We start from the raw sequence: 20871 nt of genomic DNA, 5'->3' as shown, positions 1-20871 counted from the left end.
TAAATCACAGCTCTTCGCCTGCTTTAAAAAGGTTTCAGTGTTCAGAGGCTCTGCTCCGAAGAGCCGAGCCTTTGGAAGACATTCTCTGAGTCTTACTTGGGGTGGATCTGTGATAGGGATCTATCAGGGTTCCGCCTGGGAAGAAAGAAACTGGGAGAAACTGAAGGAAAAAAATAGCCCCTGGGGGAGGGGGTTTCGGTACAGAGGCCCAGCAGTAGTAGGTGGCCAGCCCCTGGCAGGTTTCTTTGAGGGTCCTATATGCAGAGACAGATTCGCCGCGCGTGAGAGAGCACATGCGCACGCACATATCGGCCAGATTTAGGGCTGTCCTGAGTTGGGGGTTGGGGGTGCCGCCCAAGCCATCCTGACTCTCTGCCCTGGTTGAGCAATCTGCAGGACTGAGCCCATTCATCTGAGAGAAGCCTCGCTCTGGGAGTGTGTGTCGGGGTGGCTCCGGCCAGGGGATCACGCATGTGCCGCCACAGAGGCCAGGGGAAAGGGAGGGTGGGGGTAACTTGCTCTTGTGAGAGCAAGACCCACTGCCGTCCTCCCCTGGGTGCAGAGTGCTGTGTAAGTGTGAGCATGCGTGCCCCCGTGCCCATGGCAGCAGTCGGGCTGCTGGGCAGGTAGGTTCGAGGACGAAGGACTCTTAACACCCGGCTGGAAACACGGAGGTTCAGCGCAGAGATACCTGTCAGGGAGTATACAGGCTATATGCGTTTGCGTGTATGTGTGTGCAAGTGCCTGTGTTGGAGCAGGATCGTGGCACAGCCCCTGCCCCTCCAAGAGCCTCCGCCCCCGCCCCGGCCTGCTTCTGGCCCCAGTTGATTAATCATGGAGCTGAGTGGCTTCCAGCTTATCAGGTACCTTAATAGCTGAATAATTCCTGCCCCATCATCGGGCCCTTAATTGCTTTCTTGTGGCTGCAACCCGGAGTGCATGCTGAGTGGGTGAGCTCCCAAGGGACCAGCTGCAAGCTCCAGGCAGCATGCTGGATGGGCATCCCAATTTACAACTCCCTGCCACCTGGACAGCCCCTCTCAGGGGCCACAGGCCACGGCTGCCCTGCCTGATCCTGTGGGGCCTGGCCGAAGGGTAGGCTAAGCTGGCTTGGGAGGGGTTGAGGACCTGGAAGTCTTCCTGGAGGAGCTGATGCAGCCCTCAGCTGAGCCCTGAGGAAGGAGAGCCCCGCCAGGCAGAGAGCAGGTGAAGCTCGCTAAGTGGGGGGTACATGCATAGGCGTCGTGGTGAGGTTCAACAGGGGGACAGCCCGGGCACTTTTCACCCCCGCCCCCTGTCTCCCCCACAGCCACTGTCATCCTTAATGAACTCAACTGGACAGAGGCCCTGGAGAATGTGTTCATCGAGAATCGCAGGCAGGACCCCACGCTGCTGTGGCAGGTCTTCGGAAGTGCCACGGGTGTCACTCGCTACTACCCCGGTGGGTGTCAGCCCATCTCTCCTGTCCACTCAGCACCCACCCTCCTCCGTCACCCAGCCCACTTATCCTGGAGTGTGTGGGGTGGTTGCTCACCCGGTGGGCTGTGGAGTAGCCACTCCTGCCAGGCCGGCTGGCCCTGGCCACGCCCTTCCCTGCCAGACCCCCCTCCTCGCCTTCTCTCCTCCCACAGCCACCCCCTGGCGAGCCCCCAAGAAAATCGACCTGTACGATGTCCGAAGGAGACCCTGGTGAGTGAGCAAGGAGGAGCTGGGCAGGGACACCCCCTCCATCCCCCTGACCTCTGCCGCCCGCTCCCCTCCCTCCCGATATCCAGGACTCGGAGCAGGGCGCAGCCAGCTCTATCCAATTTTCATTTCACACATCGTTGCCGCTGGAAAATGGATCCCATCACCCAGGCAGGCCTCCCAGCTGCCTCTGCCCCCCGTCCACTGCCCGGCACTCCACCCCCTCGGGACTGAGGGATTGGGCCAGTGGGGGTTCCCGAGGGTGGATATATCCTCTGTCAGGTCGCCAGCCCCCGCACCTCCCATCTGAGCCCTGAACACCCCACCCTCTGCTCTGCCTCTCCTGCAGTACCCCATGGCCTCCTCCCTCCCTGTTCCATCCCACACACAGCTAGGACTCAGACCTTGGGGCCTTGTCCCGGGCCAGGGGACATGACAAGCGCTGGGGCCCAGGAACATATCTCCTGCCCCCTCTCTGGATCACCTGTTCACCCCTCCTTGGGCTCGTTCATGTGCTGGGGGACCAGGTCACTCATGTACCGGGCAAGGACTGTTAGAGTTTCATTTTTTTTAAGACTTTATTTGTGAGAGAGAGACAGCACAAGCGGTGGGGGAGGGAGGCAGAGGGAGAGACAAGCTGACTCCGCACTGAGAGGGGACACTGTGACGCGGGGCTCGATCCCAGGACCCCAAGATCATGACCTGAGCCATAGTCAGATGCTTAACTGACTGAGCCACCCAGGCACCCCAGGACCTTTTTATTAAATGATATCCTCGGTGCCTAGAATGCTGTCTGGTCCATGCAGTGGATGCTCAGTAGAAACACGTTGAATCAATATGTGGGTGAAGGAGGAAAGGACCCACAAGGTCCCAGTGAGGCTGGCCCTAACTGACGCTTCTCCCGGGCAGGTACATCCAGGGGGCCTCGTCGCCCAAGGACATGGTCATCATTGTGGATGTGTGAGTGAGAGATGCCTGCAGGAGGGGTGGGGGGGGGGAGAGAATCTGCCGCCTGGGACCCTCATGAGGGAACAGCCAGAGAACACCTGAAGCCTACCTGGCACCTCCATGACCTTCCCAGGAGCGGCAGCGTGAGTGGCCTGACCCTGAAGCTGATGAAGACGTCCGTCTGTGAGATGCTGGACACGCTCTCGGATGACGACTATGTGAACGTGGCCTCAGTGAGTGCCAAGGTGGCGGGCGGGTGAGGAATGGGTCACCCCACCCGGTGCCGAATGCCCTGGCCAGCCTGAGTGGTGGGGGCATGCAGTGACTCACCACCCACCCTGTCCCTGCAGTTCAACGAAAAGGCACAGCCTGTGTCATGCTTCACACACCTGGTGCAGGCCAATGTGCGTAACAAGAAGGTGTTCAAGGAGGCCGTGCAGGGCATGGTGGCCAAGGGCACCACAGGCTACAAGGCCGGCTTTGAGTACGCCTTCGACCAGCTGCAGAACGTGAGCCGCCGTGGGTGGATGAGCGGGTGGCTGGGGAGAGGCCAAGGCCCAGGCTTGGTGACACCAGGGAAATCAAGACGAATGGCCTTGTTAGTGCCCAACAGGCGGCTCAGGCAGATAGCACCATCTGCTGTGGGGAGGAGGGCCCGAGGGCCAGGCCTTCCAGGGGGAGGGAGACTCACCCTGGGCCAGGGAGGGTCCAAGCGCTGCCTGACCCCAAACCTACCCCTGACCAGTCCAACATAACCCGTGCCAACTGCAATAAGATGATCATGATGTTCACGGATGGCGGTGAGGACCGCGTGCAGGATGTCTTTGAGAAGTACAACTGGCCCAACCGGACGGTGAGGCGCAGCCCAGGTGGGGGGCCCCCTGACCTGGGCCCAGTACCGGGGAGGGCTGTCCTCTCATGGCCACAGCAGTAACCTCAAGCCTCAAACAGGTGCGCGTGTTCACTTTCTCCGTGGGGCAACACAACTACGATGTCACACCCCTGCAGTGGATGGCCTGTGCCAACAAAGGTACCTCGTCCAGCGTCCCCGCCCTGGGGCTGCCCGCCGTGCCCTGCTGGCCATCGGGTTGCTTATCCACCTGTCCATCTATGTGTCCAGCTTTCCAGCTGCCTGTTTACCCACCATCCATCTTCCTGTGCGTGTGACCGTCCATCTCTCTATCTGGCCACGTAACTTGTCCATCTGACTGAGCATCTTTCTCCCCATTTGTCTGTCCATTGTCCATCCATCTCCTGGCTTATCTGCTCCCGTGTCTGTTTGCTGGTCAAGCTACCACTCCATGCATGTGGGTCTGGCCCCTGGGTGAACTCTTGAGTGTCACCACCATCCCAGCATGAGGGGCTTCAGCCTCAGGCTCGTCCCTCCACCCTGCCTCTGCTTCCTCCTTACACCCCTACACTCATGGCCCCTTCCCTAGCATCAGCGCCATTGACAGGGCAGGGGAAGGGAGCACTAAAGGGACAGGAGCTTGGGAGGAGTGACACCAGAAAGTGAGGGGGCCTGGACACAGCCTGGGGTACGGGAGCCCCTGTGCCATGGGTCCCAAGTACCACCCAGGCCCACCTCTGCCTCACCTTCCCTCACAGGTTACTATTTTGAGATCCCTTCCATTGGAGCCATCCGCATTAACACGCAGGTGAGACTCTAGCCCTCCTCCTAGCCCCTTACTTCCTGGGCACAGTGTGAGCGGAGGGCTGCTGTGGTGTGAGAGCGCCCCCTGGTGGCAGGCTGATATACGGGGAGGCAGAACAGGGAAGATGCAGTGGGCAGGTGGACTTATGACGCCTGTCACCTTCTCCCCAGGAATATTTGGATGTATTGGGCAGGCCCATGGTGCTGGCGGGCAAGGAAGCCAAGCAGGTGCAATGGACCAACGTGTATGAGGATGCTCTGGTAAGGCCTCTGGGCCCCCACAGATGTGCCCACAAGGTCAAGTTCCTTAAGGGCCCCCTTATTGGAGTAAACCAGAGAAGAAAAAAAGGGGCCTGTGCCTGAGCCCATTCTCTGGACACTCAGAGTGGGGCATGGCTGGCCACAGGAGACTAACCTGTCATCCTCCTCTCCCTTCAGGGGCTGGGGTTGGTGGTGACAGGGACCCTCCCTGTTTTCAACCTGACACAGGATGGCCCTGGGGAGAAAAAGGTAAGGTTCCCCACCAGGGAAGGGCTGGGCATGCCTGAGGGGGTTGGGCATGCCCCTGGCAGGCCTGGGACGGAGGAGGGACAGGCTGGCCTTCAGACTGGACAGAGGCAACTACTTGTGAGCAGCTTAAGGCCTTAGGCATGAGGTTTGGGCAGCGGGGCTCCCCCGTGGGATTGAGCCCATTGCAGACCCCATGCCTCTGCTCCCAGAACCAGTTGATCCTGGGTGTGATGGGCATCGATGTGGCTCTGAATGACATCAAGAGGCTGACTCCAAACTACACGGTAAGTGTCCATCTGCCCATCCACCCAGCTCTGCCTCCCACGTGGACACAAGCCAGGCTCAGCAGAGACGTCTGATGGGGATTATAGCACCTCCAGGGAGACCTGTGAATTCAGTCAGTCAGGAAAGACTTCTGGAGGAGGTAACCTTGGGCCTAGAGCTGGGGTTGGCAAACTTTCTGTGAAGGGCCAGACTATGAATATTTTAGGCTCTTCCAGTGTAAATACTCATACTCAGTTCTGCTGTTGTACTGAGAATGGCCACAGATAAAACAAATAAATGGGCACAGCTGTGTTCCAATACAATTCTGTTTGTGGATCCTGAAATTTAAATGTCACCTAATTTTCACATCATGATCTTTTTCAACCACTTAAAAATGTAAAACAAAACAAAACAGGGGCTCCTGGTTAAGTGCCTGACTCTTGGTTTCAGCTCAGAGTCCCACATAGGCCGCTTAGCAAGGGAGTCTGCTTGAAGATTCTCTTCCTCTGCCCCTCCCCCCATTTGTGTGCACGCTTGCTCGCTTGCTCTCAGATAAATAAATAAATCTTTAAAAAAAAGAAATGTAAAAAATATTCCTAGCTGTACAGTAACAGGTGACGGGCCAGGCATGGCCCATGGGCCATAGTTTGCCAACCCCTGGACAGTCGGATAGACAGGAGGCATACCTTGGAGTTACAGGAAACTCTCTGAGCAAAGGACTGAGGTGAAAACCAAAATCAGAAACCAGGGGAGGTGCAAGGTCAGTGTGGCTGGCCCAGGGCCTATGGCGGAGGCAGCTTCAGTCTTGGTTGTGAAAGGGGTGGGGGATGGGACGTGTGTGACAGCTTGCCTCGACCCGAAGGCCCCGTGTGGATGGCCTCCATGTTCAGTGAGAAAGCAGCCTAGAGAGCGAAGGGTGAGCCCAGGGTCCCATTCACTCCTCCTTCACTTCTATCTGGACGGGGTACAGTCCTCCCTCGGCACTCTACTGAGATGGGGACCAGGAGGAGGCAGAAGTAGGGGGGCAGGGAGGAGACGGCGGCACGGAGGGGCTAGTGGAGACAGAGCAGTCCGGCCAACTGACAGCTCCAAGAGAACCAGGAGTCATGGGGGCAGAAGGCCAGATCGATTCGTGGTCCCATGGAGCCCATCAGCCTCAACAAGGGACGCCAGCGTGCTGGGCTTGACTTGAGAAATAGGTTCAAGGCCACGTGGCATGTGGGGGCCCCCGGCCCAGGCAGGTACATGGCAGCCCTCAGTGGTATGGAAAGCAGGCTGAGGAAGAGCTCGAGAGGCTGGGGAATCCCTGCCCGGCCCCCCAGGCTCTGAGCCCCCATCTACGCCCCCAGCTTGGAGCCAACGGCTACGTGTTTGCCATTGACCTGAACGGCTACGTGTTGCTGCACCCCAACCTCAAGCCCCAGGTGAGCCAGGGGGCAGTCAGGAGGAGGGGTAAACCCTACAAGATGGGGACCCCCTGACTTCCTGCCCTGCCTCCCACAGACCACCAACTTCCGGGAGCCAGTGACTCTGGACTTCCTGGATGCTGAGCTGGAGGATGAGAACAAGGAGGAGGTGAGGGCAAGGAGGGGAGTATGGTATGGGTGGCGGCACCCAGAGCAGCTGAGAGTAGGGGCCGCACCCCTCACGTCTCTGGCCCTTCCAGATCCGTCGGAGCATGATCGATGGCAACAAGGGCCACAAGCAGATCAGAACATTGGTCAAGTCCCTGGACGAGGTGAGACGATGGGGGAGGGGGACAGAGTCAGGGTGGGCATCCTCCCGCACTCCATCCCACCCCTGCCTACTGGCCCAAGTACTTGACCCAGCCTCTTCTCTCAGAGGTACGTAGATGAGGTGGTGCGGAACTACACCTGGGTGCCCATAAGGAGCACCAACTACAGGTGAGTGGGGCGGGACCGGCAGGGAGGGGCGGGGCAGCCCCAGAGCCCAGAGTCTGAGCCCGCTCCCCACCCAGTCTGTGGGTGCTCAGTGGCTGGAGCCATGATCCTAGTGGGGCACCAGCAGCCAGGGCTGCTCGCTACTCACCCCGGGACTCTCGGTCCCCCAAGGGCCTCTCGCTGGCCCTTCAGGAACAAGGGCCATTTCCTGGGAGCACAGGACAGAGACAAGACAGTGCATCTGATGTCTCCCCATGCCACACGACCCTCTCACGTCACCCCTGCCTGGATCGTATCCCTGGGTATCTGCACCCAGGATGTCACCCTCAGCACATTCCTAGGCTGGCTCTCAACAGGCACCACACAGAGGAGGTACCCTTGTGGGTTAGGCCCAGGCCATGCAGGCTGTCTTCTTGTGCCCCCCAGAGCCGGTCTTATTCCCACCCCAGTCCCAGCTTGTGATTGCTCCTCACCGTGTTAGCGCCAGCCCTGCTTCTCACTGGCTTGCACATGACCTAAGTCTCGGGGGACCAAGGACCCCACTCCCATGGCTGTGCACCCAACAGCCTAGCTCACTGACAGTGCTCTGCCCCTTGTGAGTCTGCTGCTGGCCTGATTGAGGAGGCCGGCTGGGTATCTGGGGCGGGGGGGGGGGCTGCTGGGGGAGGGGGAGCAGGGGGGGCCTTGCTTTGGGGCTGGGCATTCTGAGGCGTCCAGGAGTCTGGGGACTGAATCTCCCACAGCCAACAGGGAAAGGTGGCCCTGGTGGGCAGGAGAGCGGACGTCATAGCCTGGGCCACTCTGCCTAGCTCCGAGGCCATGGGGTAGGGGGCCAGATGCCAGTGTGGCCCACCTCTCCCCAGCAGTGACATATGCTCCTCCCTTCCCCTCCTCCCTAGCCTAGGGCTTGTGCTCCCGCCCTACAGCACCTTCTACCTCCAAGCCAACCTCAGCGACCAGATCCTGCAGGTCAAGTGTAAGTGGCCCGGCCCCTGCCTGCGCCCTGCACCCCTGCCTCTGCCCCGCACCCTGGCCGGCCCCAGGCAGCATAGCCAGCCACTGGTGGCAAGGCAGCCCCCCCTGCCCAGTCTGCCCACCCCCCAGGCACCCGCAGGCTGGGGCACCGGCCATCGGAAAGTCTGTGGAAATCTGCATGCTCGCCTTTTCTCAGATTTGGTTCCAGATCATTCTCTCATGATTTCCGTTGAGGTTTTTGGTTTGAGTTTCTCCTACTGCGTGTCTTCCCTCCATAGCCTGCCTCCCCCGCACACCCCTGGGGGCTGCGTTCTTGGAAGACACCCCCCCATCTCCCCTCCCCCCCCCCCCGTGCCCTATAGCTCTCCCACCCTGTGGTGCCATCCCCCCAGGGTCTCTCTCCCCCCTCCTCCGCCCCCTGCACTCATTCTCCTTCATTTCCCTCCTCCCTCAGCCGCCCCTCTCACCTTGCTCCGACCCCCACTGCCCTTCCCTCTCCCCACTTCTCTCCCTCCTCCCTCCCTCCTCCTCTCTCCTTTTCCTGTATCCCCACCTTCTCGGTCTCCCCCATCCCCTCTCCCTTCTGCCCTCTCCCTCTCTCCCCTACCCCAGCATCCCTCCTTCCCCTCCCTCCCTCCCTCCCTCTGTTCTCTTCCCCATCCTCCCTCTCCCTCTCTCTTCCTCTCTGGACCTCTCTGCTTCCCTCCTTCCCACTCCTCTGCCTGTGGCTCATCCCTGCATGTCCTGCTCACCCTGGGCCTCCCCCAGAGGCTCCGGAGCCTGCGGCCCCCGCCTGCCCACCACCCAAGGTCACTGGGAGGGAGGCTGGGGCTCCGGCCCCACCGGGCGCCCCCCACCTGCCTGGCCGACCGGGGCTCATCTCCTTTGAGTTTTCTCGCTCTCTCTTTCTCTCTCATGTCGTTTTTTTGCAAGAAGTTTCCTTTTGGTATGATGATGAGACACAATATTTTCATTCAAACAGCCATTGAATAAAATATTGTTTGTGCCCCCCCCTCCCCTTCCCCCTTTTCGTTTGTTTTTGTGTTTGTGTTGTTTTTGTTTTCCTCGCTTTCTCTCTTGGTGGACTGTCCCAGTGCCAATCAGCAAACTGAAGGGCAAGTATATTCAGAACCAGTGCACTCTCCTCTCCCCACCCCACCCACCCTCACACCCCTGCTTGCCCCCCTCCCTGCCCAGGACCAGCCAAACCCCTGCTCTCCAGGGCTCCCTCCCAGCATCCCTTGGCTCCTCTAATTCTTGCCTTTTCCCTCATTCCTAAACCCCTATTACAGCCAGTGGCCCTTCTCCTGGCCCTGCCTGCAGGGTGGTCTCCGGGTGTTCTGAGAGCTCAGGCCCCCGTCTTCATCCTCCTTGCTCCCTCTGGGCAGGTCCCTGCCCATCCCCACCTTCTCTGTCCCTCCAAGACAACTCAACAGTGGGGACAGGGCTGGATGCCTCTCCACCACCTCCCACCCCGCAGGGCAGGGGGCCTGATAGGCAGGGGCTAGAGGAGTCCTCAGCAGGGCTTATGAGAGGCTTATGGGAAAGGGAAGCCCCAGCCACCTGAGGCTTTCTCTGGGATAGTTCTCCCTCCTGTGATCTCTGCCAGTTGGTCCAGAAGTTGGAGCCATCCAAGGGGTGACAGAGGCTCTGGAAGCCCCCCACCCTGATTCTGAGATGGGCAGGATAGGGCATCAGCCACACCACTGGGAGAGCAAGGCAGACCCAACCATCCTGGGCACCGGCCTAGGTGCTGTCACCCCTGTCCCCTGCTGCCCCCACCACTTTGCTAAAGCCCACTGGCCCAGCCCAACCGCGGTACCCACTGCCACTGGGGCAGGTGGTCAGCTGTGAAGAAGGTGTTCCCCTGGGAAATAAAAGCAGACTCGGGGATGGTGAGCCTAGCCAGGAAGAAAGGAAATGTGTCTGGACCCCAAGGGCCAGTGAAAGAGCTTGGAAGGAATCAGTCTGGGAGTGAAGAAAAAGGTTCTGGCACTTAGAGATAACCCAAGCCAGAGACTCCGGAGAAAGGTAGGCAATGAACTCACAGACTTGGGTGGAGAATAAGGGGAGCAAGAGAAACACGCAAGGGTCTCTGCCACCGGTGCACAGAGACACCCCTCCCAGGGAGGGCCGGGGCAGATGGGCACAGAGAGCCAAGAGCGGATGACCTGGAAGCCAGGGCTCCCCAAGAAGCCCGAGGGGCCCTGTCCAGCCTAGTCCAGCAAAAGGGATAGAGCGGGCCCCTGTGGGCTGGGTCGGGGTGGGGGACAGGCCCTACTCCCACTGGCTTGAGTTGTCTTTTCTCCCCCTTCCACATCCCTCCCAGTGTCCCCAGAAATGCAGGGCTCTGGTAAAAATGACAACTATAGCCTAGTCTCCCTACCTCCTTTTTCTTTCTCCTCCTTCCCCTCCCTCACCCCCGTTCCCTGTCGGCCTGTGTCCAAACCCTACCTCACAGTCCCATCAGAAAGCAACAGTCCAACCAGTGACTGCCCAGCCCCTCCAGACACGCCAAGTCCACCTCCCGGAATCTTGCAGTGCATTGTGGGAGTATCTGGAAACAGAGAAGACCCCTCTTCTGCAAAAATAAAGCCCTACAGTCACAAAGAGGTTGGAACCTTGGTGAAGACAGGATTGGAAGGTGGGCTGCCCAGAGTGCAACAGGCCAAGGGGCAGGGGCACGCCTCCAAGATGCAGACCAGCCAGGTAGCTGATCCAGCCTGGCAGGGAGAGGGCCCAGAGAAACCCCAGATTCACTCACAAAGCCACACAGAGACACCCGTACACATGCACGCTCAGGCAAACACACACCCTCTCCCATGTACTTATGTGTTCTCTCTCAAACATGTGCACAGGACCCCTCAAGAGCACCCCACAGCTCCTCTGGAGCCCCAGCATTCCTCTTGGGCTGCTCTGAACCCAGGCAGGTCCTAGGAAGGGTGGAGGCCCATTCTTCTCCCTCTGCCCTCACCCAGCCTCCCAGCCCAGGAAGGACCGTGGGACCCCCACAATGCACTGCAGCCCAGCCCCAGCTGCCCACACCGTCTCTGGTTGGACTGTCTCTGCCCGTGAGAAATCCCCTCGGTTTGGCCATGTTGATGCCTGACACAGAACAAAAGACCTACCAAAAATGCAAACAGCTGCAGCAAAGAAAGAGAGATAAAAATCCGCAGCCAAAAGCCAATTCCCTTCCTCAAAGTCTCTTTGGAGGCAAAGGAAGCTCGGCATGCGGTTTTTTCCATTACGGATGTGATAAGAGCGAGACCGGCGCCTCCCCCAGACCATGCATATATATAGCAGTGTGTGTATATATGTGTGTGTGTGTGTCCGTGTGTATGTGCTGCACAGCCACGCCACGGGACTCACTGCCGACAGAGGACCAGGCCTGGGCAACATATTGGCTATAACTGCCCTCCTCCTGCGATGCTGTAGTCTCCACAGGCCCTCCACCCCCTCCCCGCCCTCCCTTTCTCTCTGCTCGCCCCTTCTCTCTGGCTCGAACTTGAACGTGGAAGTGGCGGGTTCCCTCTTTGCTGGTGTCTCCCCCCTCCCTCAAGCCACCCTCTTCCCTGTCCCTCCAGCCCCGTCAGCTCTGAGCCCCCTGGCCTCCTGCCTCCCCAGCCCCCGCCGGATAACCCCCCGTTTCTGTTGCAGATTTTGAGTTCCTGCTCCCCAGCAGCTTTGAGTCTGAAGGACATGTTTTCATTGCTCCCAGGTAGCTTGCGTGTGGCCTTGCTGAGGTGTCCTCCCCAACCCCAACCCCAACCGCCCTGGCCCTGCCTCCTGCACGGCTGCCTGGAGCTCTGTGTGTGTGTGTGTGTGTGTGTGTGTGTGTGTGTGTGTGTGTCCTGTGCGGTGTCGCCCCACCCCGTGCGTAGCCCCGTGCATAGGCCCGTCTGTGCGGCCCTGTGCATACCCGGGCCACGCCCCGCCCCACCAGGCAGCAGTGGCCAGCCGCCCAGCTCCAGCCCCCACCAGGCCTGGGGCGGGAGGGCTCCGGACTCTGCCGATCTTCCCTGCCCTCCCAGGCCACCAGGAAGGACCCTTTCTGCCCTGGGCAGGGCTGTCCGCAGCACACCCCTCCCTGGGCAGCTGCTGCTCTGGTTTGTGGCGCCCTCCCCACCCCCCCACCCTGCACCCCAGCCTTGTCCTGTGTCGGTCAGTGTTTGTGTGGGTCTGGGGATGAGCCAGCCAGAGCCCCCGTCGGCAGTGCTGAATTTAGGGGTGGTGGCTCACAGGGGACTGGGGGAGGTGGGGAGTACAAGGGCTTTGAAGAGCTGCTCTGGCAAGTGAGGGGTCAGGGCCCAGCACCCTGGACCATCCCTGAAGTGCACACTTAGCATGCACACGCACATCCTTGGGTGCCCACCCTCTGCCTATTGGCCCACAAGTGAGGAGACCAACAGCCCCCCCCACCGTGGTGAAGCTCTCCCCCATGACCTGGCTCTGGACCCCTGGGCACTCTCAGGCACCCCCCAGGGGCTCTGGACACTCTTAACCTCCATGCGTGTGCACGTGTGTGCATGCACCCACCAATTTCTCTTGACTGTGTAGATGTGTGTTTGTATTTGTGAGTAATTGTGTACATTTGTAAGAGTCTGAATGTACTGTGGGGTAGGCTGTGGGCATGAGTGACGGTGGGAATGAGTGAAAAGGCCTGGGTGGCCCACGTGACCCCGAAAGAGGGGACTGGGTTTGTTTTTGTCACTTCTGTATCTTTGGCTCTGGAGAACTCAATAAATATGTGCTGGGTGAGCGAATGAAGTAATCCACAGCTGTAAATGTACATATTGTTAGGGGGGAGGGGCTGCAGGGGAGTTATAGCTGAAGCACAACCTACGGGTGTCACTCTGGATGTGTCAGCTGTGCCCCCTACCACAGAAGTACAGGCTGCGCACTGCACAAAGGCCACTGGGGCCAGAGAGCAAGTGGGGACTGAGACCCTGACCCAGGTGCCCTCAGCAAACCGTGGGCCCTAGCACAGCCTAGGGAAGCAGCGCATTGCAAAAATTCCCAAGGCTGCTGCATCCAGGCCAGTGGGGAGGTCTCTGGTGGCAGGGGTGTGAATGAGCGATTGGGCAGAAGAGAGAGCTCCATCTACCACACTTCCTGGGGAGCAGAGCCCGAAGCAGGCCTCCCGTGCCCCCAAAGCTCCCACGTTGTCTGGACCTAGAGCCTGAGCCCAGCGAGGGCCTTGAGGAAGTGAGGGGTTTCACCTGTCCACCTCTGGGGGAAGAGCATCCCGGGCAGAAGGAACCACCAGTCGGAGGCCCCACGCATTCCCACTGACTTCCTGACACCCTCTGTGGTACGATGGAAAAATCTGAGGCTCGGGGAGCTTAAGTGAGTTGTCCAGAGGTGCCAAGCCAGGAAGTGGCAGGCTGAGGGCTTACACTCCGGCTGACTAAGCCAGTGCTGGCACTTGCTCGCCCACCTTGTGCCCTCCGGAATACTACAACGTACAGGGGGACGAGCCGGCCAGGGGGCCTTTCCTGGGGCCTCCCCCGGGGGCCATCTGGGTCCAGCTACACAGGAGGGGTGGGAGGCTCTGCAGGGCTATCCCCAGGAGGGAGAATCTGCCAGGTTGGAGGACAAGGACCATCCTTCTTGTGTCAGTTCTGTCCCTACTTAGACGCAGCAAGCAGCCTGCCAGGCATGTAGCCTGTAGGAATACACGTGCCCCTGCTGAGGCCTGGGCTTCTCAGCCAATGGCCAGGCAGGCCTGTTGGGAAGCCTCAACCCTACTGCTCTGTCCAGCCCCCAAGCCCACTCTTCTTGCCCCTCCCCACCCCCAGAGAGTATTGCAAGGACCTGAATGCCTCAGACAACAACACCGAGTTCCTGAAAAACTTCATTGAACTCATGGAGAAAGTGACTCCAGACTCCAAGCAGTGTGAGTGCCTGGTGGGGCCGCCGGGTCTGGGCAATGCCCAGACCCCAAGGGGGCAGCCCAAAAGAAGCCAGAAACCGGGCAGGTGTGATGCAGACCCAAGCCCAGGGCAGGACCTGGGCCAGGCAGTGGGGAAGGCTCCTATTGGAGCCTTGGGTGTGTGGGGGAGAGGGGGCAGGAAGCCACCAGAAAGAAGCCACCCCCTCCACCCCTACCTTCCCGTTGCAGGCAACAACTTCCTTCTGCACAACCTGATCTTGGACACAGGCATCACACAGCAGCTGGTGGAGCGCACATGGCGGGACCAGGACCTCAACACGTAGGCACCACCCAGCCTGTGGGGGCAGGAGGCTGGGATGGGCCCAGAGGCCCTGGCCCTGCCCTGAAGAAGGCGGGCCTGTGACTCACCTCCCTGCTGCCCCCCAGGTACAGCCTTCTGGCCGTGTTTGCTGCCACCGACGGCGGCATCACCCGTGTATTCCCAAACAAGTAAGTGACCTACACTGCCACCCGACACCCTGCCCCCACCCAGGACCCTGCCTCTGTCCCGCTGCCCATAGGCCTCTTTGCACCTGCTGAGACACTGTCCCCCACCCCACCCCCCTTTCCACCAACTCCTGTCTGTCTCGGATAACCAGAGCAGCTGAGGACTGGACGGAGAACCCGGAGCCCTTCAATGCCAGCTTCTACCGCCGTAGCCTGGATAACCACGGCTATGTCTTCAAACCCCCACACCAGGATGGTGAGTGTCCTCCCAGGTGTCCAGCAGGTGGGAAGTTGAGGCTTCCCTGTCTGCTCAGCCAGGGCTAGGCTCTGCTCTCTGAGGCCCCTCTCAAACATGAGGCTAGCCGAGACTGGGAGAGATGAGAAGACAGAGCTAGGCTGTGCCAACACTACCTTGGGTACTGGGTGCTTGGCTTGGGCTCCTGGGTCCACAGGCCCAGCACAGAGTGGTCAGTGTGGCCACCAGCCCCTAGTCCTGACTTCCCCACCCTACCTCCAGCCCTGTTAAGGCCACTGGAGCTGGAGAATGACACGGTGGGCATCCTCGTCAGCACGGCTGTGGAGCTAAGCCTGGGCGGACGCACACTGAGGCCAGCAGGTGAATGCCTGGGGCGGAGGTGGGGAAAGAGACGATGGGCAGGGTGCTGCCCAGGCAGGCAAGCATTGATGGCCCCTTGCTCTCTTCTATAGTGGTAGGTGTTAAACTAGACCTAGAAGCCTGGGCTGAGAAGTTCAAGGTGCTAGCCAGCAACCGTACCCACCAGGACCAGCCTCAGAAGGTACCTGGGCCGGGGTGGGGGCAGTAAGCCCAGCAGTACCGAGTCCCCCCAGGAACCCCTACCACTCACTCAGAGTGGTTCCTGTGCCTTATGGGGAGGCAGTGGCTGTTGCAGATGGCCTGGGGACCCAGAAGTACAAAGGTGTGATGGCAGGGGGGACTGCCAGGCACCTTACGGTCCTTGCTCTCTGCCCAGCAGTGTGGCCCCAACAGCCACTGTGAGATGGACTGCGAAGTTAACAATGAGGTACGTGTGCCCTCAACCCTAGTTTACCACAATCCCAGACTTCTTAGTCCCAACTGCGACTCCTAGCCCATCCCTTGGCCTGGCGGGAGCAGTGGGTTCTCAACATCCCACCCCGACTTCACAGGTTTACCAGAACTGTGCCCCTTCGACCCAACCACCCAACTGCCAGGGTCTGGGGAGGAAGGTCTGGGCCTGGGCCCCTCTCCATCTTCTTCCCCCTTCCCTACCTCTCAGGACCTTCTCTGTGTCCTCATTGACGATGGGGGATTCCTGGTGCTGTCAAACCAGAATCATCAGTGGGACCAGGTGAGGGTCGAGAAGAGGGTGGAAGGAGGGGGGCCAGGGTTTGAGCCTTCTGGGGGTGCAGCACTGCCAGCCCTGTGACTACCACTCCCTCCTGGCATTCCCAGGTGGGCAGGTTCTTCAGTGAGGTGGATGCCAACCTGATGCTGGCACTCTACAATAACTCCTTCTACACCCGCAAAGAGTCCTACGACTATCAGGCAGCCTGTGCCCCCCAGCCGCCGGGCAACCTGGGTGCTGCACCCCGGGGCGTCTTTGTGGTGAGCCCCAGAGATGCCTGGCGGGGGTTGGGGGGGGGGTCTGGGAGACCTGCACACAGATGATGCTCCACCTCTGACGAGAGAATGGGGGGGGAACCCGGGTCCAAGGACAGCCATGGCAGCCCATGCCCCTCTCTCCACCGCAGCCCACCATTGCAGACTTCCTTAACCTGGCCTGGTGGACTTCGGCTGCCGCCTGGTGAGTCCCAGGGGGGAGGGGGCAGAGGGACGGTGCTCTCTGGGCAGGAGGGCTCAAGAGAGGTGGTGCGGCAGGGCACTGGTCTCTGGTGACCATTCCCACTCAGTGACCCATGCCCTGCAGGTCCTTGTTCCAGCAGCTTCTGTACGGCCTCATCTATCATAGCTGGTTCCAGGCAGGTAGGTAGGGCTTTGGAAGCCCCTCCTCGAACCCCCTCCCCCGAGTCTAAGCTCAGACCCACCCCAAAGGGAGGGCGGGGCTTATGGCTGAGCAAGGCCGAGGCCCGAGACCGGGCCAGGGTGTATGGGTGGGGCTGAGGCGCTCTGGGCACTCGCAGACCCCGCGGAGGCCGAGGGGAGCCCCGAGGCGCGCGAGAGCAGCTGCGTCATGAAACAGACCCAGTACTACTTCGGGTCGGTGAACGCCTCCTACAACGCCATCATCGACTGCGGAAACTGCTCCAGGTGCCCGCGGGGTGCGGGACCGGAGGACCGGGCGGGGCCGGACGGGGCCTGCCGGGTGGGCGCGGCCCGGGGCGGAGCCGGGGCTGCAGCGGGGAAGGGAGGGGCGGGGCGAGTCCCAACGCCCCTCCTTCCGGTGCTGCCTCCAGGCTGTTCCACGCGCAGAGACTGACCAACACCAACCTTCTATTCGTGGTGGCCGAGAAGCCGCTGTGCAGCCAGTGTGAGGCTGGCCGGTTGCTGCAGAAGGAGACACACTGTATCCTGCCCCCCGCCGTTCCCCGCCGCCCGCGCGCCCCCTCCTGCCCCGCGCGCCCCCTCCGTGCCCTGCCGCCTCCTTGACTCCCCACCCATGCCCAGCGGACGGCCCGGAGCAGTGTGAACTGGTGCAGAGACCGCGATACCGGAGAGGCCCGCACATCTGCTTTGACTACAACGCGACGGTGAGGAGGGGGCGGCGCACTTGACTTGGCGCTCCCCTCCCCTGCCCTCCCCTCCACGGGCCGCCCGAGTCGACCCGCTCCTTGCCTCTTCCCGCAGGAAGATACCTCAGACTGTGGCCGCGGAGCTTCCTTCCCGCCGTCGCTGGGCGTCCTGGTCTCCCTGCAGCTGCTGCTCCTCCTGGGCCTGCCCCCCCGGCCGCAGCCCCAAGTCCACGCCCACGCCTCGCGCCGCGTCTGAGCGCCCCCCCACCTCTCCCCAGGCCTCCCCGCCTCTCCCCTGCTCCCCTGTCCCATACACCCCGCCTTAGAGCCTCGCCTCCTCCCTCACTGAAGGACCTGAGCGGCCAGGCCCAAGAGTCTGAGCCTTGGAGTGGGGGGGTCCCAAAGGAGGGTGCCGCAGGTCTTTGGCCCCCAAGCCACATCTCGCCGCTGAACTGTCAGAGTGACCCCAGACCCCTTATTCCCACCAGACTCACCCACCCCTGAGGGCTGGGACAGGGAAGCCACCATACTGGTGCCAAACCAGGCCTCCACTGCCCACCCTGCCCCAAGGCTCCCTTTGTGCAGGAGACCTAGGCCCTGCCCCAGCCGGACTCCTCTAACTTGGCCCTTAGGCCCCACCCAGGACCAAATCTGGATTCCCTGGGAATAATGAAGTTGAGATGGGCAGTTTGAGGCCTGTGCATCCCAGCTTAAGTCCTAGCAGGAGAGAAGTCCTGAGGCAGCCCCACAGTGGGCTCCTGCCCCTTTCAGGCCTACAGCCACCTCCCACCTTCCTCCAGCCCTGCAGGTGACAGGCCAGTGACAGTGACACTGGCTCAGACACAACCCCATACACACCTGGAGCCCTGAGGGCAGAAACTGGACTCACATTAGACACACCAAGGAGGACACACACACACACACACACACACACACACACACACACACACACACACACACACACACACACTGTGGGGTAGGGTGGGGGTGGGGGCTCACAAAGCCTTACACAGGGCAAGGGGTTGGTGGGAGGGTTGGCACATGCACACTTCATCTCCTGCTCACCACCCGCCTCTAATCTGACCTGCAGCCCAGCTGGTCCTCTGTCTCTAAAGCTGAATGTCAAACAGTGCCAAATGCTGGGGCAGGGGGTGACAACCCCTCTGTCCCACCCTAGCCGCCAGTATCCCGGATATGTCCCCCACCCCGCCAGGTGCTCACTGTAACCATTTCGCACTAGTGTCAGGCCCCCAGCAGGACCACACGCCACTGCCTGCACCAGACGTTGCCCTTTGCCTTAGCCAGAGTGACATGATCACTTCTGGCTGGGCCATCCCACCCCCAATCTGGCCCTTACACACTCAGGCCTGTGCCCATTCCCTGTTTCTTCACACTCACACTCTTTATCTCTCTCTCTCTCACACACACACACACACACATTCCCTGCCCCCAACGGGGGGGGGGGCAACCTGCCCCTCCCTGCTGAACACACATTTGTACACGCATACACACATGTACACACTCTGTGCACACACAGAGGCTGGGCCCAGGCACATGTCTTCACACCATTCATTCTGATCATTTCCCCCAAAGGCATCCCAGCCTGGGGGCAAGTGGGGGACGGAGGGCAGGGGGACGTGGCCATGAGGTTTAGATGGACTGGGAGGAGGGGGGAGGGTGATGCATTAATTAATGGCTCCGTTAATTAATGTCATGTTGCTTGTTGCTTTCTCAGTGTGTGTGTATGGTCCGTGCCCACTGCTGGTGCCAGGGTGGGCACCCGTGCTGTACACCCAGCCTAGATGCCAGCCATGTCTTGCGGGGGCGTGTGTGTAACTGTAGTGTAGTCAGGTGCTCAATGGAGAATATAAAAATAAAAAAGAATCAAACATATATAGAAAAATATATATTTTAAGTTTAAGAAACAGGAAAACAGACAAACAATCCCCATCAGGTAGTTGTCTAACCCCCAGCTGGGTCTGATCCTTCTCATCACCCACCCGACCTGGCTGCCCCCTCACCTCGGGCTCGGGGGATCTGTGGGGGACTGGGGGGCCATTTCCTCTTCTCTGCCCTTTTTTTTTGGTTGTTGTTCTATTTTGTACAGACAAGTCAGAAAAACAACAGTGACAAAAAAGTCAAGAAACTTTGTAAAATATCGTGTGTGTGATTCCTTGTAAAATATTTTCAAATGGTTTATTACAGAAGATCAGTTATTAAATAATGTTCATATTTTCACTTCAAATGGTTCCCATCCACTGTGTCCGCCTCAGGGTGGGGATTGGGTAGCTTGAAGACAGGTGGCCAGGACTTCAAAGTCCCACCTACCACTCAGCTGGGACTGAAGGCCATTGCAACCCAGGTACCCGGTGGATATAGTGCATAATGCCTCCGGGCTTCCGAAGTGAGAGATCCTTGACATCCTTTGTCCCATATAATCTCAAAAGCCTCTGAGAAAAGCTGTCCTTAAAGGCCCGGATGGTGAAAGAAAGAAGACAGATGAGATTCGAGTTTAGGCAGGCATCTAGACATCAAGTCAAACCACCAGGGCCTAGTGGGCAGGTCATCCACTTAGAGCGATGAGTTAGTACCAGGCCCAAGTCCAGGACCCGGTGCTTGAGGGCCCCATCCTGCTGTCCAGAGGAGGCCAGGGTCTGGCCCACCAACAAGCATGACCACGGCTCCTCTCCAGCCCAGGGGAGGCTCAAGGCCCAGTGCTCTCCTTGACCACCATTGCTCATGCTGGAACCCAAGACTGAGTCCATTTCGGTGGATCCTCTCAGACCTCCCTCTGCCTGCCCTATGCCCTTGTTCATTTTAATCCCAACTCTCTTAATAATCAATCCTAGTCCATGTAAACCCTCACGTTCTTTTCAAGGAGAGAAACTAGTAACGACCAGCGCAGAGGTTTCCCAGGACTGCTGATGCTCACTCTCTCATGACGCATACTTTTGCACTCACCGGGTGGGCAGCTAGCTTACCACCTTAGAGCTGGGTACTAGTTTATCTGCATACTGCAGATAAACTGAGACTGAGGAGAAACCTTCTTCTCCCCCACCCCTGGTGAGAAGGGCAAGAAATCAGCAAAGGTTTCAGAGAGGAGGTGACCTGTGGCTGGAGGGCCTCAGACACTAAAATAGAGGAGCACATCCTAGGCCTTAGCAAAGACACCCTTCCTCATTCCCCTCCATGGGTTGGCCACAGAGCAATGCCTAACCAGTAACCCCTGAGAGAGCTCCATGCCCTGCAACAGCCCCCGGGGGCCTCGGGTAGGGTTGCTAGATAAAATGTAGAACATCTAGTCAAATTTGAAATTCAGATAAGCAACGAATGTTTTTTAGCATGTTTCCAATACTGCACCATACTAAAAAGACTGGGGACATGCCTACACTAAAAAATTATTCATTTATCTGAACTGAACACCCTGTATTTTGATTTGCTAAATCTGGCAACTCTACCCTAGGTGGCATCCAGTGAGAACCCAGACCCCAGACAAAGAAAAGGGTGTCACATCAACACCCTTTGTAACCTGGAAGGCTATGTGCACATCGGCAGTTGTACTGAGATCGGTGGCTGAAAGGAAGGGATTCTGCGCTTTATAAATGTGCTTTGTCCTAGAATTATTCCAATTACATTTTTAAAACGTAACTCAATACACCAAAAAATCCGTTTGCCCAGAACAAACTGCAGGAAGCTACCGCTGCAGTAAAGTGGGGGCCCAGGGACACCCTGGCCCACCTCTGTCTCTCCTCAGGGCCAGAGAGTCGGGGTGGGGAAGAGAGTCACTAAAAGCAGCCCAGACTTGCCCCTTTGGGGGCAGGAGACCTAAGTTCGAGTCGCAGCTCCACCACATTTGTAACAAG

General features: G+C 59.3%; 1 protein-coding gene across 8 annotated transcripts in view; it reads left to right on the top strand.

The window, feature by feature from the left end:
- Positions 1 to 19253, top strand: part of CACNA2D2 (calcium voltage-gated channel auxiliary subunit alpha2delta 2) — a 141063-nt gene extending 121810 nt beyond the window's left edge. The window contains exons 7-39 of one of the 8 annotated variants that reach the window (XM_027583111.2): positions 1310 to 1441; positions 1632 to 1689; positions 2596 to 2646; positions 2768 to 2867; positions 2985 to 3143; positions 3380 to 3487; positions 3586 to 3664; positions 4243 to 4292; positions 4460 to 4549; positions 4727 to 4798; positions 5008 to 5082; positions 6412 to 6486; positions 6566 to 6637; positions 6729 to 6800; positions 6905 to 6966; positions 7863 to 7939; positions 9033 to 9053; positions 11596 to 11656; positions 13737 to 13834; positions 14060 to 14150; positions 14258 to 14320; positions 14470 to 14573; positions 14835 to 14933; positions 15026 to 15114; positions 15313 to 15360; positions 15595 to 15666; positions 15771 to 15923; positions 16070 to 16122; positions 16246 to 16301; positions 16460 to 16586; positions 16733 to 16842; positions 16944 to 17026; positions 17124 to 19253. In XM_027583111.2, the coding sequence (XP_027438912.1) occupies positions 1310 to 1441; positions 1632 to 1689; positions 2596 to 2646; positions 2768 to 2867; positions 2985 to 3143; positions 3380 to 3487; positions 3586 to 3664; positions 4243 to 4292; positions 4460 to 4549; positions 4727 to 4798; positions 5008 to 5082; positions 6412 to 6486; positions 6566 to 6637; positions 6729 to 6800; positions 6905 to 6966; positions 7863 to 7939; positions 9033 to 9053; positions 11596 to 11656; positions 13737 to 13834; positions 14060 to 14150; positions 14258 to 14320; positions 14470 to 14573; positions 14835 to 14933; positions 15026 to 15114; positions 15313 to 15360; positions 15595 to 15666; positions 15771 to 15923; positions 16070 to 16122; positions 16246 to 16301; positions 16460 to 16586; positions 16733 to 16842; positions 16944 to 17026; positions 17124 to 17264 (2801 nt within the window). In that variant the 3' untranslated portion in view covers positions 17265 to 19253. Of the gene's footprint in view, positions 1 to 1309; positions 1442 to 1631; positions 1690 to 2595; positions 2647 to 2767; positions 2868 to 2984; positions 3144 to 3379; positions 3488 to 3585; positions 3665 to 4242; positions 4293 to 4459; positions 4550 to 4726; positions 4799 to 5007; positions 5083 to 6411; positions 6487 to 6565; positions 6638 to 6728; positions 6801 to 6904; positions 6967 to 7862; positions 7940 to 9032; positions 9054 to 11595; positions 11657 to 13736; positions 13835 to 14059; positions 14151 to 14257; positions 14321 to 14469; positions 14574 to 14834; positions 14934 to 15025; positions 15115 to 15309; positions 15361 to 15594; positions 15667 to 15770; positions 15924 to 16069; positions 16123 to 16245; positions 16302 to 16459; positions 16587 to 16732; positions 16843 to 16937; positions 17027 to 17123 lie in introns of all 8 variants that reach the window. The other 7 variants (XM_027583109.2, XM_027583110.2, XM_027583108.2 and 4 more) reach the window with 7 other exon arrangements.
- Positions 19254 to 20871: the final 1618 nt, after the last annotated feature.

The sequence above is a fragment of the Zalophus californianus genome, chromosome 1, assembly GCF_009762305.2.
Source record: "Zalophus californianus isolate mZalCal1 chromosome 1, mZalCal1.pri.v2, whole genome shotgun sequence".
Classification (NCBI taxonomy): domain Eukaryota; kingdom Metazoa; phylum Chordata; class Mammalia; order Carnivora; family Otariidae; genus Zalophus; species Zalophus californianus.
Note: the sequence above shows the minus strand (reverse complement) of the source record. Positions and strands in the feature narration are given on the sequence as shown.